General features: G+C 36.3%; 1 protein-coding gene across 2 annotated transcripts; it reads right to left on the reverse strand.

The window, feature by feature from the left end:
- Positions 1 to 374: 374 nt before the first annotated feature.
- Positions 375 to 1,596, reverse strand: LOC113323587 (BTB/POZ domain-containing protein At3g56230-like). 2 transcript variants are annotated; one of them, XM_026571909.1, is made up of 3 exons: positions 1,344 to 1,596; positions 1,058 to 1,234; positions 375 to 966 (listed from the first exon to the last, which is right to left on the reverse strand). In XM_026571909.1, exons 1-3 carry the CDS (start codon positions 1,512 to 1,514, stop codon positions 520 to 522), a joined length of 795 nt encoding a protein of 264 aa, XP_026427694.1. In that variant the 5' UTR covers positions 1,515 to 1,596; the 3' UTR covers positions 375 to 519. The 2 variants fall into 2 exon arrangements, with proteins under 2 accessions (XP_026427694.1, XP_026427693.1); XM_026571908.1 differs by having other exon boundaries at positions 1,058 to 1,237.
- Positions 1,597 to 18,193: the final 16,597 nt, after the last annotated feature.

Consider the following 18,193-nt stretch of genomic DNA (forward strand, 5'->3'; position numbering starts at 1 on the left):
CAGAAAAATGAGAATGGCTTGTGTAATGTGGATGTGTTCGAAATGGTCTCTCCTAATACAGCTGAAAAATGGTATACAAGAAGAGCAAAGAGATCAGGTAAAAAAGGGGACTCGCTGTAGAAAGTTCCCATTTGCTATATGAACCCTTATAGCATACTGGAGTCAGAACCTGAAAGTGGAAATGGAATGGGATAGAAGAGTTACTAGTCGATTTGAGGTGGTGGAGAAAGCTCAAGACACTAGTATTGTTCCTGTCAGAGAAAGATCATTCCAAAACTACTAGCGCAAGTGGCAATAGCTTTTCCTTCAATTTGCCTACATTTAAGCATCTTATTGATTCTACAAGGTCTATAATAAACTCACAAGTAAAATATCTGCAGTAAATGGCTATTAAAAACTGAGTACAAGTGTAACCATATTAACACCTCTATAATCAAAATAGTAATCTGAAACAACAAAATGAGCACAAAACTAAAAAAAATTGTATCAGATCATTAAATCATTAAGATACCACGTTTCTTACAAATGTTGTTTCTCCATAAACAATGCCCTTGTGATCTGTACACTTAAATGTGGATTTTTCCTTGCAAATTCATCATATTTAACTGAGAAAACTATATCTTCCATATGTTTCACTATGTAATTCATGGCAGCGTCTCTTAATATTTTGTTCGAGCAAATATCCGATATCTCCAGAACTTCTAACGTATTTGATGAATCCAGTAATTCGAGCATTTTACACTCGCAAAACTTTTGCAAATATGGAATTTCGTACTTGTCGGCTGCAATTGACAAAGCGTAAACATGCTTTTCCACTTTTTCTGTAGCTAAACTTCCACTGTAGAGAAACTCTAGGAGAGCATCAAGCTCTTCATGATTGAGTTCCGAGAAAGTAACCGTGTCGGTTGGAGCAGCTTTACACCCATCTGATTCTAACATGTTCTTGAATATATCCGACCTTATTGCCTGGCATTGTTTAAACTCATCAATTTATGTTTATGCAATTGAAAATGGGCTATGGTCTACATTGAGAAATGTGAAATGAATATGCACTAACCAGCAAAGCTCTGTGAGCAGGCAAAGAAGGTCCGGAATTGCCAGGCTTGATTTGAATGTCTGAATGAATTCCATCTCTAAATGCAGCAATTAACCCACCAAGAAATTTAATCTTTTCGTTTAATCCGTCTTCTCTTTGCTTCAATTCCTTCATCCATTTCAATACACTTTCAATTCCCTGCTAACACAGAGCCAAAAATTTAACATTTTCAAACATAGTTATAACTCAATATCATCCTGAGAAATTCAGAAAACAGAAACAGAAGCATATACTACTAGAGATGTACCTTATTAGGAGGAGAAATGCTGTACAAACTCTCCTGATTGGCAGCATCATTATTTTCTAGATTGTTTACAAATGCTATCAAACTCTTGGAACATTCATAACAAGCCAAGCATACTGTGTTTCTTGGAGGCCTTAGGATCATTGGTATCGAGCTACAAACGCAACAATCCATCGAATCGTCGCTCTTGCATACAATTCAAGAAGAAGAGATAGAAGAGGAAGAAGGATGTTCTCAGTTCATGACAACCTGAATATAACTTCTATTTACATTTCTTAAACTAAACTCCTCTTTATATTATTATTAATATTAATAATCATTAGTTAGTTGTTGAATCCATTTTGTATGTCCACACCGTTGCATAGCAAAAATACAATATCACCTACTTATATTCTTTATCCAAGTTAACTTATTTAAAGGTAATGGCAATTATACCCTTAAGCTAAGGTATGAAATTATCAAGTTTTGGTTCGGTAGTCCAATGACAGACAAGAAAAGTTTAAAATCTCATGGGGCAATATCGACACTTGCCCAGAAAAAAAATGTATATGGTATAAAATAGCATGTGTAGTTCTATAAAAAAAATGAAAATGGTGTGTGGTAAGCAAAAGAGGAGTGACAGGCCTCTCGTAACAGCAAATATGTTGAGGCAAGCACGTCATCAACCACTTTCCATCCCATTACATATCACACTATTATGATAATTCAAAGTTAGTTAGATACTTTTGAGTTTTATATATTTTAGCATGGCAATCATCTTTAGTCCATTAGAGCGACTGCAATGGTATGACTAAACTCAAAGATCAAAGACCAAAAAAAAAGACTAAATATGAGTTTAATCTGTATTGTGACGTTATGGGGAGAAGACCAAATTTGGTCGCGCGTAAAACAATTTTACGCATGAAGACGGGCGGAAGTATTAGTTACGTTTCATTTCTGCGCGGAATTATAAATTACGTTTCAAACGGGCGTAAATAATCAAGTAGTACTTTGAGATCGGATCCTTTTTTTTCTTTGTATATCTTTGTTTGTGATTCATCTTTGAAAGAGTAGTTAAACTTTGAGATCGGATCCTTTTTTTTCTTTGTTTCTCTCTCTATGGAAGGAGTGTAGGAGAGTAGAAGACAAGCGAATTGATGAGACTCGAGGAGAAATAATAATAAATGACGAGTTTATTATTATTTGGGACTAAAAGCTTTTTTTTCATAATCAAACTCGTCATGTAGTACTTTTTTTTCATCAGAACCCTGATAAAAAAGTCCGTTTGAGAGGGGCGGAATTTTGGTGTCCGCCCCAGAGAGGCGGAATTTTGGTGTTCGCCCCAGAGAGGCGGAATTTTGGTGTCCGCCTGGCAACGCACGGAATGCTGCTGTCCGTCTCATCAGGCGTAAATTTATGTTACGCCCGCAACAAACGTAAATTTAAATTCCGCCCCACCAACATACGTAAATTTGGTTTACTCCCGTTAACAAACGCAATTTAAGTTTACGCCTGACAACAAACGGATTTTAAATTTACGCCCGACTATATTAGGATTTGGGATTTGGTCGCGACTAAATATGGTCTGGGTTTTGATCGTGAGCTGGGTTTTGATCTTTACTCCGTCCCGCTGCGTTAGAAAATCAACCCAAATTTTTAGTCTTCCTCGCCCACTGTGGATGCTCTTAGGGGAACAAAATAATGGGTGTTACTGTTATTGGCGATTTAATTAATCAGAAATCTGTTGAAATTAATAAAGTTAATTTATCAACAACAGATTTATGTTGTGCTTTCTCAAAAATGCCAATGTTCATGGGCTCGGCTGTCTCAGCTGTTGTTGAAGGCAAAAGTCCCTGGACCTAATACAACTTTTACATCAGATCAACCACAGGTCAATCAAAATTGAACTTGGACCAAGTCAAAGGGGATACAGTAGCCTTAAATTTTAATTAATCATAATCCATGATGAATTGTTAATATATTGATTTATTTATTTTCATTTCTTTTTATACTCATAAAGCAAAAAAAAAATACACAGATAAACAGAAACATAAAAAAACTAGAGCTCAGCAAGTTAAGGGAAGAAAGAAGGAGGTGTTGGAGAAGTCCACCACAGATTCATCTGATAGCGTGTAGCATACTTTGTGAGATTATGAGCTAAAAAATTAGCATCTCATTCAATGAAACAAAACTTGACTGCCTGGATATGTTGGGATATCGCAAAAATATCTTCGATCAATTTTCTAATACTCTAAGGAATAGCTGAACGCTCTTGGCTTAGAATCTTGATCACTTGCTGGCAGTCCCCCTCTACTATAATGTCGTCATACTGCATCCTCTTAGCTAGTTTTAAAGCTAGCAAGACACCATGAGCTTCAGCCACAAGGAGGTCACTTTGGTTGATGGTTGTCGAAGATGCAGTATGGAAATCAGCATCGCCATTCCTAGCTACAACTGCAGCGGGAGATTTATGGTCTTTAACTGCACCATCAAAAAAAAAAAAATTATGGTACCGGCTGGAGGAAGTAACCAAGCAGCATCTGAGTCATCATCAACAGTAGTATCTCCAAAATTGTTTCAACCTTGCAGTTCTCGGTTAAAGTAATCATTAAATAGTTTATCAGACTCGAGAAGAATAGATTGTATTGGTTGACAGTGGTTCTCAAAAACCTTCATATTTCTAGGTTTTCATATTCCCAGTAACAAGTTAGCACTCTTGAAAAAAAATCTAAAATCTGTCCAGCAACGAAGCTAGCAAGTTATCAAGTCCCTAATGGACATGTTTGCAATCAGCTCGGTTGTTATTCCCAGCGATGAAGCGAATAAGATAGCTACAGGTCGTTGACAGTGAAGTAGAAAGTGCTCTAAGGATTCATCTTGGTCCACATAGAAATAACAATTTGGATCGACATGTTGAAATTTGTTGATGGATTTTCGACAACCAACCCCATTGTGTAAAATATGCCAGATGAAGACTTGTTCCCTTGCGCTATGCATTTGACTTTCTATAGTCTCTTCCAAGGGAAATCGTCATTGTTGGTTGTAGAACATTGTCCTTGTTCATCCATGATGAGCTTATGAAACGACTTTGGTGTGAAAGCACCTGTTGGAGTTGGCTTCAATATGAGCCTGTCACTTTCTGTATTACCTGTAATATGTATGGTTGAAATAGCATTAGTTGTAGTAGCATACAACAAAGATGATATCAATTCAGCGTTCCAACTCAAGGCGCCACTACCGCTAATTTTCATCAGTTCATGCACCAAATGGATGTTGCAGTGGTCCTTATTGTCAAGTTCAGGGCAGAATGAGTTGATTGTTGGGATCCATGGATCAAATCTCTCTTCTATCTCCCACTAACCAAAGGCATCCCTGTTAAGCTCATTTCTAACCATAAGATAGCCTGCCGTGTACTCGATGTTCCCGGAGCTTTGTCGACGTCCCATGAATTGCCATTTCACATGTACTTAGCCTTTTGCAACTGAACCCAGAGTGTGTCAGGTTCCGTAAGTAATTTTCATCCCAGTTTATCCATCATAGCTTTATTTATATGCTCAAGGGATCTCAAACCAATTCCTCCATCGTCTTTTGCTTTAAAAAACCAATCCTAGTTGATGAAGTGCAAATGTCTTGAATCTTTGTTGTGACCCCGCCAGAAGTTACGAATTATTTGTTTCAATATCTTAATGAATTTTTTAGGAATGATTGAAGTCGCCATGAAGTATGCCGGAATAAGCCCGAGAACAGTCTTTAGTTGGATGCGGCCATCGTGTGATAGATTATGGCGCTTCCACCCTGTCATTTTTGCCTCCATCTTCTCAATAAGAGACTCACACGTGTTATATCTATGGGCAGGCTGGAGAATGTTAATTCCCGGGTATTTTTCGTGATTATCCATAGCTCTTATGCCCAAAAAAGTATTAATACACCTCACCAGCTCAGGTGTATTCTTGCAAAACAAAATAGATGATTAAACATAATTCACGGCTTGTCCTGACTATTGAGAGTATGTAGTGAAAATATCTTTTGGAGTATTAATGGTGTTTGGATTCACATTCCCGAATAAGAGAAATATCATCCACAAACACAACATGTGAGACGTTGGGAACTCATCGATTAATCTTGTAGCTGAGTACGTGGGGATACCAAAATACACCATTAACTTTTTCATAGGCAATCTGCATGGACAAAATCAATACAACTCTGAGAGTTAAACTCAATCAAGAAATAGTATCTAGAGTTATATATATATATTGCGATTAGAACGTTTACAAATCAAATCCGTGAACCTAATCACAAAGACATTACTTGGACGGTACCAAAGACCAATGTCCAAGAATAAATCAATTCGTATCCAAAAAACTAGGTCGGGCGTATCTACTATGGTTGATTAACGCACAAACTGTGATATTTCAATTATAAAGATAAACAATATAATGTGGAAAAATAAATAACACAGACACCGGAATTTTTGTTAACGAGGAAACTGCAAATGCAAAAAAATCCCGGGACCTAGTCCAGATTGAACACTAAACTGTATTAATCCGCTACAAACACTAGCCTACTATCAAGTAACTTCGGATTGGAATGTACTTGTGCCCTAAAAGGTATCTCGCCGATTAAGGTATAGTCGCGCTCCTTAATTACGCCTCTTGAATCCCAGCAGGACTCCGCGCAATTGATTCCCTTAGCTGACGTCACACCAACTAAGAGTTGCTTTAACTCAATTGAAGACTTTAAACCAAATCTGCCTCCTACAGATTAAGCTTATATATGATTTCCTTTTAAAATCAAAAAGCTTGATCAAAGGTGATGGAAATCGATAGCAATAGACAAAGTCTAGCTAACCTCAAAATCTGGACTTATGCAATCCGAAGTGCAGCCTAGATTATTATTCACCTCACAAGTATAAAACTTGTGCAATCAACAAAGTTTGAGACGAAGAGAACTTTGATGATTTCTATCTATCTTGATCGAGTGAGCAGCTCAACAATCGATCAAAATCAGGATACTCAAGTTATGAAGGAAAGATAACTTGACTTGGCTTCACGAATCCCTACGAAGTCTTTGTACTCGCTAAACCGTAAAAGGGTTAGAAAGAGGATGACTCTAGTTACAACTAGGACACACCAAAAAGCAGTCTCGGGATTCAAAAACCCCAGTTGTTTGAAGTTCCCCTTTTATAGACATTCTAAGCATAGGTTGCTTTAGGTTTAAGCTAAGATAACTTTGGATCCAAGCAATCAATACTCACCGTTAGATGAATCTTTGAATCCGATTTACATAAACAAGATATACAATCTGGTTAGATGAAACCATAACTGAACTCTATAAAGACTATTTTCAAGGTAGTTAGCCGAAACTAGTCGATTTGAACTTAAAAGCTTAATATCATTTTGTGAAATTAAGGCATTACCCTTGAATCATGTGATCAAACAAGTCTAGTGATTTAGAGAATTAATCAAATGCTAATTATCTCGTAAAAATAATTTAATCGCACTTGAAAATAATCGACATGGTTAGTAGATGTACAAAGTACAAATACCATTGTCATTCGTGAGTCGGTTCAGTCACATTACGTGTACCGGTTTGTAATCTAACGATCCAAACCAAGTTTCGTAGTTAACATAACTATTTAGGTATGCGTACCAGTATGGATACCTTAATACTATCACCGGTTTCGGAGTCCACAAAACAAATTTGGTTTGCGTACCGGTTTGGATACACAACCGAGTTCGGGAACACATAACTATTTTGGTACATATACCAGTTTGGACACTAACCCAGTTTCATGAATACAAATCCTAAATGGTTTGTGTACGAGTATGCGTACCGATGCAGTTCACGAGTTGAACAAATTTTTACATGGTGTGCATAAGAATATGCGTACCACAAATCTGCAAGTCGATATATAACTACTCCGCTACATGTACGAGTACATGTGATACAGGTTCAGACTTATAACAGTTTTCCCAGTTTGTAAGATTGATAACGTTTTCTTGTATCTGAATGTATAATAGTTCTATATTTCTCTCTAAATCAATTCGAAACATTCCCGAATAACATCAATGACACATATCACTATTCCAGACTATTTTCGAATGATAAAACTTGAATCATGATTTTGATTCCGAACAATAGATTGTCCTTAACCAAAATTTATCAAGTAAGAACAAATGTTCATTAAGCTTAGTCAATATATTTCGAGAATTAATTATCAAGATAAACTACACTCAAAATTCTTCTGTATGCATAATAGTCTAAATATTTTTGCGACATCGTCTAAATGATAGAAAAGTGAATATAACTTGAGAAATAGGCGGTTCAGTCTTCACTTACCTTTTGTTGATGAAGTTCTCCAAAAGATTTCGTTGATCTTCTCCTTCAAACGGTAGAACGCGATGATGATCGCCGTGATCCACTGTTTCTCAACTATATTTCTATCCTAGTCCGGGACTTAACTAATTATAGACTAAAAATAAAGTTATAGTTTTGACAACTAAATTTGACAACAAGTTTGAGATAGTAACACTTGTGAGTTCGACCGAGAAACGCACTAATAGCATCTGTTATACAGTCCATCTTCCTTCATTTTCCGCATTAACCACGATAAACCTTGTGAGCAAAGGATAAACAGGTACGGAGAGAGCGGACACCCCTGCCTTATTTCACTATTTCTATAAAACAGAACTTGTGGCTGACCATTAACCAAGATAGAGAACTACGCCATCTTGACACATGACATAATAAGTCTTAGGGAGTTTTCTTGGAATGGTGGATGCATTGAAGACATTTTGGATCAACTTGATAACATATCCACCAACTACTTGCCAATATTTTCAATAAAAGCATACCGGTTACGCATATGGTCCGGAGGCATCAGTAGAGCCCATAGATTTGAGAACTTCACTGATTTCGTGGGCGGATAGAAAAACCGACAAAGAAAGATTCTCGCAGTAGTGAGTCTAGTGTTTCCGCGAGATATATTAATAGAAGGGAGATCAGCAGTAATAAGATATTAATGAGTCGTTGACAAAGTCTCTTTTGTTTAATCTAATAAACTTCTTTGTCTGGTTAGATCAATCTATCTTTTGATTACCGAAATAATCAAACTATAGCTTTGCAATCAATCAACATATATCTCAAAGAGAAACTATAAGGTGATTCCGATCTCACGCAACTAATCAATCAAGTTTATCAAAGATAAACACGATTCTAGTTGGATCCCATCCGATCAAGGTTTGTGCATACAATTCACAAGATACGAAAAGTAATAAGAAAAACTTCACCGTCTTCAAATCTTCGTTTGTCTTCAATAAACTGCACAACACCACTTGAAACCTCTTGTGATCAATCACGCACAAAACGGATTCTGTTAACAATGGATTATCACAAGATGTATTTAGATCAGAAAATGGTTTTAAAGATCCCGTCAATACTTTGATCTAGTTTGAGTGAATCTTATATCAGAAGAGAAGATCCTTAAGAATAAATAAACTAGGTATAATCAAAGTTTCAACAACCGTTGGTCAATCAAATCTATAAACAATAACAATGCAATTATCTATTTTCCCATCAACGGTACTCGTAGAGCTTCTTGATTCCATAGAAGTCTTTAAACAAGCGGTCGTAAGAGACTTCACCTAATTATGATACTTTCCTCTCCAAATAAATACGTCTCCACCAAAAACAACAAGAATGAAGTTTTTCCTGACTCTTAGGATAGTTTGCAAAAAATGCAAACTCAAGTATTTATACACCAAGGTTGTTTGGACAACAAGGAAATTACAAAACTGAAAATATTCTCAAGATATTCTCATTAAAGTACCAAATTTCGATTTTCCTATTTCCACATAAATTCCAAACCATATTTCCAAAAACTCTCATAGAAAACTTTTGTTATTAGTCTAGCACATTAACTAATAATATTTTCCAGATGATATGCTTTAATTATTGGTAATTAAAACATATATGATGAAAATCATAATTAAATGCTTTTAACTTTTTCGGACATGGGATAACCTTGAGTATCAAGGAATATCTTTGAACAATAAATGATAAGAGTTACGCACATGTTCAAATAATGTCGACATCTAGAAGTTTCTCAGCAAACCCTAATTTCAAGCTTCACACAAAACATAAAGAGATATGTGAATATTGGAAACTCGGTTTTGCTACTTGGGATCGATTGTACCAACCTCACAATGTAAGTTGTGATCAGTTATACCATGTTTCCTAAACCAGGTTGTGACCGGTTACACCTTGCTTTTCATAGGTAGCTTTGATCAGTTGCACCTTACTTCCTGAGTTAGCTTGTGATTGGTTACACCTTGCTTCCCAAAGGTAGCTTGTGGTCGATTACAACTAACTTCCCAATTCATCTTGTGACCGGTTATACCTTGGATCCCAAAGTAACTTGTGACCGCTAACAACTTGCGTTCCAATATAGCTTGTGATGGGTTACACCTTGATTTCCAATGTAGCTCACGACCGATTACAACTAGCTATATTATATAGGCTATGACCGGTTATACCATAAATCTTAACAAGTTATGATAGGTTCTACCTTGTCATTTTATATTGGTCATTCAAAATATATTCAATAAAGAACTTGACCAATCATGGTTTCCTTTCGATTATGAAACAGGTTCATATATGTATTTCCTTTAAAGAAATGTAATAAAATATTGTTTCCTAGGGTGAAATCATAACTATATAATGCACACATAATCAAACAACTATATACAATAGATTATGTCGATGTCGTATTTAGGAAGTTCAAAAGATAAGTGTTATACTACGCAATTCAATAAATTCCTTGACACTTTGATCACAATGTCATGACCAAGTCTAACCACTAGAACATTATTTATATACATTTTCGCATGTTATGTTTTCAATATAATCCGACTTGAAAGATATGTTAGGAATGGAAACAAGATCGAGTCAATATTACTAACCTCAAGAGGAAGGATAATGTCGTCGTTGTAGTCGCTACTTATTCACTTTCTTCAGGTATTCGGAGTAATACTTGTACGTCTCAATATTTCTATACTTTCTAGTCTAACCTAAACGAAGTTGACTCTAGTATTTAATCAAGCGACTCTAGATGAATTTTGGTACTTAAATATGACAACCAAACCTGACATACCAACGGTTGGTGGGTTATACCAAGCTATGCTCTAACAAAATGGTTAAACCTCTCATTTTAAAAGAGTAGAGGATTAGTATTTCGAGCCAAACTCGTTCAGTGCACTATTTTGTATGCGGAAAAATCCTTATTAAGTGGCAAAAGATGTGCATATTGAGAAGGGGCGATTTCTTTTAGTCACTTTCTATTACTATGTATTTCTTTTAGCGGTTTCAATACCTTTCTATTTTCATTTTGAGTCTCATAGCCCTTGCTTTAAGAAATGAAAGCACATGTTTTCTGCCAAAACTACTTTAAACTTTCTCTTTAACAAGGAAATGCTACAAATGGCAGTAACTTCCCTTGGAACAGACTTTGGAAATGTCTGCAGAAGTGTTCTCTTACTAAGGATAATCTCAAAATATTTGTCCCTAATATTAACATTAGATCGTCCCTTGTGTAATAATGGTGATGAGAGTTGCAATATTTATTCATGGATTGTTCTGTGTCTCAAAAAATGTCTTTGGTATTCATAGTTCACTTGTTGTTTCAACTAGAAAAACGATGAATTCAAGCAATATTTATCTCATCTCAGTTTAGTGAGATATTTCTGTAAAAAAAATAATCAGGCTTGTTAGTTTAATTCTCTACTATGTAAGTATGGAAATAAAAATCTTCAATTATTTTTGATAATGAATTTTGTTATGCATTGAAGAAGGTCATTGTTGACTGAATTTTTTTTCCTGTATCGATCAAGATAGTATCAAAATCAATAGGCAAGTGCAAACACATGAATCCCTCCAGTTACACTAGTATTAGAAGCGAATTTTGATGTATCGTATGTAAATCCATCTATTCATGTGGTCATTGGACTGACATTACGTGATGATGTATGTGTATGTGTAATCAATGAAGCAAAAAGGAAAATCTCCAAATCAGATAAAGAACAAGCTAAAGCTTGGCTGCAGTTTAAGCAATGAGATAGGCAAATGAAAACAATGTAGTTGTTCTTTGCCTGGGAAGAGATAACAAAAATGTCATCGATACAATTAATATGTTTTTTGGTATTATTTTCAGGAGAAGAGATATAACCCAAGAATGTGTTTTTCTTTTAAACAATTTTAGTGGACTTGTTCTTTTGTTGGAGAGAGGTTTAAAATGTTGTTGACATTCCAAATAAATACAAAATAGTTAATAAAATTGTGAATTTGACAATTAAAAAATTTCTAGTAAAATATGTAGAAAAATACAATCTAATGTAACATTTTGATTTATTTAATATAATTATTTCTTAGCAAAAACTTAAAAAGAAAACCTATAGCATGTAATTGTCCCGATACCACAACACAAGCAATATTTCACTAAAGCTTTCAAAAAAAATTCTTTGTTAAGTTGTTCATTTTTGGGTGAAGTTTAGCATACCGAACATTCTTGGGTCGGGTGGTAGGAGATGTGAAGTCTGACTTGTCGGATCAGTTGTGCAACTCTATTTAGGTGCACGATGTAGTCTTTGAATTCTCTAATATATTTTGAGTCATGAAGAATTTTTTGGGTATAGTGTTAGAGCACTGCTCGGTCGAACTCGCATGCGTTGCTATCTCAAGCATGTTTGTCAATGTTAGTGATCAAAAATATAAGTCTTGATTTCTAGCCTATTTATAGATGTCTCGGACTATGACATAGTTTGTGTAGTTGAGCTTAGACTTCACGGCGTTTATCACTTGAAGACGAAGAACTACTAAGGAGAACTTGTGAAACTTCATCGACAAAAGGTATGTGGAGACTTAAACTCATCTATCACTTGGAAAGTCTACTCTATCTCCTATATTGAGACATAAGTCGTGTTACGATATAGTTTTCTCTATACATTTGAGATTTCGAGCTGAGTATATCTCGCTTATATATTTCTCGAAATATGTGTTGGTAAGCTTTCGCTTCGAACAAGTTCATCTTATATCATGAGAAAATTTCCGAGTAACATCTTACATGGTTTCTGTGATACAATCATTTGGTGTAAGACTTGAAATTTTTCGATAATGATTATTTCAATATCTTGAAAATTGCTTTGATGCTAACAGCGTGTGAAAACGGCTATTGTCATTATAGAAGAATGTTTTAATGATTGAAATAAAGAGTCTAGAATCTTGTAACCATCTTTGGATATAAGCATAGTGTGTTCACACATTAGTGTATAATTCCAAAACCGGGAGCCTAAAGTATGCATACTTGTGTGTATACAAAAAGGTTGTAGGAGACTGCGTAAGTATGCGGACCTGTATGCATACTGGCAGAAGTTCACGTCCGTGAATTTCTGGTGAGTTTGAAAACCAAAACCAAACTCATTTGTTTACCTAAAGTACGCGTACCCGTACGCATACTGGCATAAATTCACGTCCGTGAATTTCCGCTGAGTTTGAAAACTAAAAAAAACTCAAATTCGGTTACATAAGTACGCATACCCGTATGCATACTTAAGTGGTTACTTTCTAAAATCGGTTGTACATGAACCTAAAACATTTATCAATAACGAATGCAATCTTTGCAAACCTTGGCTATAATGTTCGTGTATTGATTCGAGTGAATCAAACCGATTTTGGTTCAATTGTGTTCTTGTAGAAATCCATGAGAATATAACAATTGAACAACTCTTTAACTAGTTTCATTTGAGTCATTTGAACTAGTTATGGTTAAGATGAATAAGTTTGATATGAGAGTAATCATATGGCTAACCTCGGTTAACTATTTTTCAACCAACATGGTGTACACGTTTGGGTACGGTTAAATACCTAAATAAGGGTACATTTCATTTGTGTGTAACAAGCTAAGTTCGATCTAACGGTTGAAAGATATTAGCTTGGTTGAATCAGGTTTTTCATCTAATGGTGAATATTGAAAGTTAACTTGGATTGCAAACCCTGATTTGAAAACTATATAACGGAGAACTCTAGAAACTGGGAAACCTAATCCCCACACCTTCTGTGTGCTACTAATTGCATAACTAGAGTCGATTCTCCTTTAATCTTAGGTTTCTTTTCGAGACCATGTAGGTTAACGACTTGAATACTTCATTGGGATTGTGAAGCCAGACCCAACTATTCTCTTTGTAGTTGTGTGATCTGATCTTATTGTTTCTATCGTGATTGAGTGCAATTGTAATATTGGCTTGAGATTTATATCTCTGATAAGCAAGATAGAAAATTAATCACAAACACCTTCGTCTCATCGTTTGTGATTCCACAATAACTTGTTTCGCTAGTCGATTAAGTTTATTGTGAGGTGATTGATAATACTAGGTTGTTCTTCGAGAATATAAGTCTGATTTATCAATTGGTTCCTGTTATTAGAGCACTTCTCGGTAGAACTCGCATGCGTTGCTATCTCAAGCATATTTGTCAATGTTAGTGATCTAAACTATAAGTCTTGATTTCTAGTCTACTTATAGCTAAGTCTCAGATTAGGATATAAAGTGTAGTTGAGCTCAAAACTCCATGGCGATCATCATACAAAGACGAAGAACTACTCAAGGAACTGGTGGAACTTCATCGACTAAAAGGTATATGGAGACTTGGACTTATCTATCCCTCAAAAGTCTATCTACTCTATTTCCTATCTTGAGACAAAATTCATTTTGCTATATAGACTTTGATTATATACATTTGTTATTTCGATCCGAGTTTATCTCGCTTGTGTATTTCTAGAAATATGTGTTGGTAAGATTTCGATTTGGCCAAGTTCATCTTTACTAGTGACGAAAGTCATATTAAGTTTCAATTACTTGAAAATTGCTTTGACGAAAAATAATGTGTGAATAGCAACTATATAAGGTCATCCAAGAATGTTTCAATAATTGAAATGAGAGGTTAGATTATATAACCATTGTTGGATATAAGCATTGTGTGGTAACTCATACATGTATAAGTCATTATTCCTTGAACCAAAGTATGCGTACTTTGCTGCTCAGGAAAACCGGAACAGAGTCCGCGAACCCAGTCCGCGTACTGTCGGAGGTTCTCTTCTCAAGAAAATCTGCTGGAGTTTGTGAACTCTTTACAAACTTATTCCAGGTACTTCAGTCCGCGTACCAGTCCGCGTACTTAAGTTGGTTATTTTCTAAAAACTATTATTCGTGAACTTAAACTTATATAAACTAAGGAATACAAGTTTGAAAACAGTGGTTATAAAGTTCATGAGTCGATTTGAGTGAATCAAATCGCTTTTGCTTCGACTGTGTCGTGTATACTTCTATAAGATCTAAGCAATTGAACAACTCTCTAACTAGTTCATTTGATTCATTTGAACTAGTTATGGTAAAGAAGAATATGGTTAATATGAAAGTGCTCATATGGCTAACCATTTGGTTAACTACTGTTGAACCAACTAGATGTACATGTTTGGGTACGGTTACACAAACCTAAATAAACGTGCATTTCATTTGTGTGTAACAAACTAAGTTTCGATCTAACGGTTGAAAGATATTATCTTGAATCTAATCAGGTTTTCATCTAACGGTGAATATTGAATGCTTTGTTACTAAGCTAACATTGATTGATAAACCCTTATTTGAAAGAATATATAAGGGAGAACTCTAGCAACTGGGAAACCTAATCCCCACATATGTTGTGTGATACTAGTTGTATTAGCTAGAGTCGAGTCTCCTTTAACCTTAGGTTTCTACAGAGACCCTGTAGGTTAACGACTTGAAGACTTCATTGGGATTGTGAATCCAGACCGATAATACTTTTCTTGTAGTTGTGTGATATGATCTTGCTGTTTCTATCGTACTAAGTACAATCGTAAGATTTTCTTGAGATTGATTTCTCCGATAGGCAAGATATAAAATAAGTCACAAACATCTTTGTCTCATCGTTTATGATTCCACAATATCTTCTTTCGCTAGTCGATTAAGATTATTGTGAGGTGATTGATAATACTGAGTTGTTTTTCGGGAATATAAGTCTGGTTTATCAATTGGTTCCTGTTCACCTTGATTTGTCAAAAGACGGAACAAAAACTCGTAGGTATTTCTGTGGAGACGGATTTATCTATTACCGTAGACTTTTCTTTGTGATACATATTTTTTTATTAAAAGTCTTCGACATTGGGTTGTAGCAACTCTTAGTTGTGGGTGAGATCAGCTAAGGGAATCAAGTGCGTAGTATCCTGCTGGGATCAGAGACGTAACGAGCGTAACTGTACCTTGGATCAGTGTGAGATTGATTGGGGTTTAACTATAGTCCAGGACGAAGTTAATTTGTAGTAGGCTAGTGTCTATAGCGGCTTAATACAGTGTGTGTTCAATCTGGACTCGATCCCGGGGTTTTTATGCATTTGGGTTTTCCTCGTTAACAAAACTTCTGGTGTCTGTGTAATTTCTTTTCCGCATTATATTTTGTTATATAATTGAAATATCACAGGTTGTGTGTTGAATCAATCAATTGGGAAATCTAACCTTTGGTTGTTGATTGAAATTGATTGATACTTGAACATTGGTCTTTGGTCCCGTTAAAGTGATTTCTCTTGTATTCAATTAGAAACGCAGATTTCTATTTGCTTGAGTAAGTATTGAATCGAGAAAGAGAGATATAACTCTTTGATATAATTTTATTAAGATTAAGTCTGACTGTCTAGTTGATTCTCTTAAAATTATATTGGAGTTAGTCCATACAGATTGTTAATCGAAATATTGGGTGTGGTTGTTAGACCCCCGTGTTTTCAATTGGTATCAGAGCAGGCAAACACGTTTAAAGACTTACAAGTCTGTGTTTGTAGCGATCTAACTATATGGACAGAAAAGTCTCTAGAAACGCTTCACCAAGATTAAAAAACAATCGTAAAGAAAGTTCTGATAAACTGGTTATTCTCCAGAAAAAGTTGGATAACAAATCCGGATCAACTCTGATCTTGTTGCAGAAATTGCAATGCTTAAGGATTTGAAATATGTCAAAATTCCTTTGACGAATTGGAATAACTCTAGTTGTTCTTTTATGAAGAACAGCCGTAAGTCAGATGATAAATAATGCCCAGACGTTGTGGAAACTGACATGACTCAGAACTGCTCAGACGAGCTTAAAGATGTTGGTCCATGTTTGTTTTGTGATTCCTCCAATCACTTTCAACATGCTTGTATGTCCTTCCGAAAGAGACTGAAAGTTGCAAGTAATCTTCATAAGAAAACTGAACAACTGGTTGCTTCTCTAAAAGGATATACAAAACTAACAAGAAATCCTAAACAGGAAAATAATGTTAGTATGGGAGCTTTTGCTGTAAAATCAACATCACCCTTTCAATGGTTTCTTAATAGTGGATGTAGCCGACATATGGCAGGTGATATCACATGGTTTGTTTCTTCAAACGACTATGAAGGAGGTCCGGTGACATTTGGAGATGGGAGTTGCTGCAACATAAGCAAGAAGGGGACGATCAAACTTCCCGACTGTTTGAGGGTGAAAACAGTTTCTGCTGGTTTCGGTAATTTCGTGTGATGTGGGTGAGGAACAAGTCTAAAGTCTAAACCCTAAAAAATATACTGCAAGGGAGTACTTTAGGTTCGAGAGATCAATCTGTACAAGTCCGGACTAAACCAAGAAATGGTCGTTCCAGACTTGCTTCGGTCACAAAGTGGAGGAGAAGGGTTGGTTTTGGGGAGGGAAGACAAGAGAGTGTTGAGACCAGAATAGTTGATTCTGGAAGAGTAGTTGTTTTGACTTGTATCAGAAACCGTAAGCTAACAGATGGGAAATCTAACAGGTGATTTCTGAGTGTGGTATGCTCCTGACCAAAACTTATTTTCGGTGGAAATAGGTAATGCCTATTTATACAAGTCGAAGTGAAACGTACTCTGGTCTCATTAAGAAATGGAAAACGGGTGAGTAAATGGGAGGAGGTGGTAACCGGTAACTCCTGGAATTGATGTTCCATAAGAGAAAGCGTTTCACCATTCCTCCCTGTATTTACTAACCGCCTCATCCTTATGACACTTTCTTATAATGGGCGTAATGTACACCGCACGCTGTAAACCGCCAAACCAATACCCAATGAGCATCCCCCAGTTTGTGACATGTGTTGATGTCTCGAGTGTTTTCGTGGAAAACATGTAGCACGTTGTTGTTGTCTGGAAAGTTGAGCTTGGGAGACTTGCTGGCTCGGTGGTGACCTTCGACGGTCGAGATTTTGCATCTTAAGAGGAAATGTAGTTGTTGATTATTGCAACCCTTTGTTTGGTATCCAGTAGCATGAAAGCATGATCACTATGGCTTTAATATGGACTAGTTTAGGCGTGGCCAAAAGTTAGGGTTTTGGCTTTGTTTAGGCGCGACCAAACTAGGGCCAAAGGTTTCCATGCGTTAGCTGGTAACCTTGGATGGCTAAGATCTGCACTTAGATGAAAAAGTGGTTGTTGATTGTTGCAGGCCTTCGTTTTGGTAGCCGCACAGGGAAGGTCGGTATGGCGTGGCCAAAACTAGGGTTTTGGCCAAAGGTTACCATGCGTTGTTTGGAAACCTTGGACGGCTGGGTTTCGCATCTAGGATGGAAGGGTGGTTGTTGATCGTCGCACGCCTTCGTTTTGGTAGCCGCATAGGGAAGGCCGGCATGGTATGGCGCGGCAAGGTGGTTGGCATGCCATTGGCACATGTGGCATGGCATGCCTTGGCGCGGTGTGGCGTGGCCAAAACTAGAGTTTCAGGCCAAAGGTTACCATATGTGGTTTGGCGACCTTGGATTGCTAGGATTTGCATTTAGGATG

The sequence above is a fragment of the Papaver somniferum genome, chromosome 11 (assembly GCF_003573695.1).
Source record: "Papaver somniferum cultivar HN1 chromosome 11, ASM357369v1, whole genome shotgun sequence".
Lineage (NCBI taxonomy): Eukaryota > Viridiplantae > Streptophyta > Magnoliopsida > Ranunculales > Papaveraceae > Papaver > Papaver somniferum.

Bases quoted from the DNA above. Each gene is read 5' to 3' on its own strand.
- LOC113323587 (XM_026571908.1), bottom strand. From the start codon at position 1,514: ATGGATTGTTGCGTTTGTAGCTCGATACCAATGATCCTAAGGCCTCCA. The intron at 1,238-1,343 runs GTACATCTCTAG...GCTCTGTGTTAG, and splicing joins GCATTTCTCCTCCTAATAAG to CAGGGAATTGAAAGTGTATT. The intron at 967-1,057 runs GTTAGTGCATAT...AAACAATGCCAG, and splicing joins CTGCTCACAGAGCTTTGCTG to GCAATAAGGTCGGATATATT.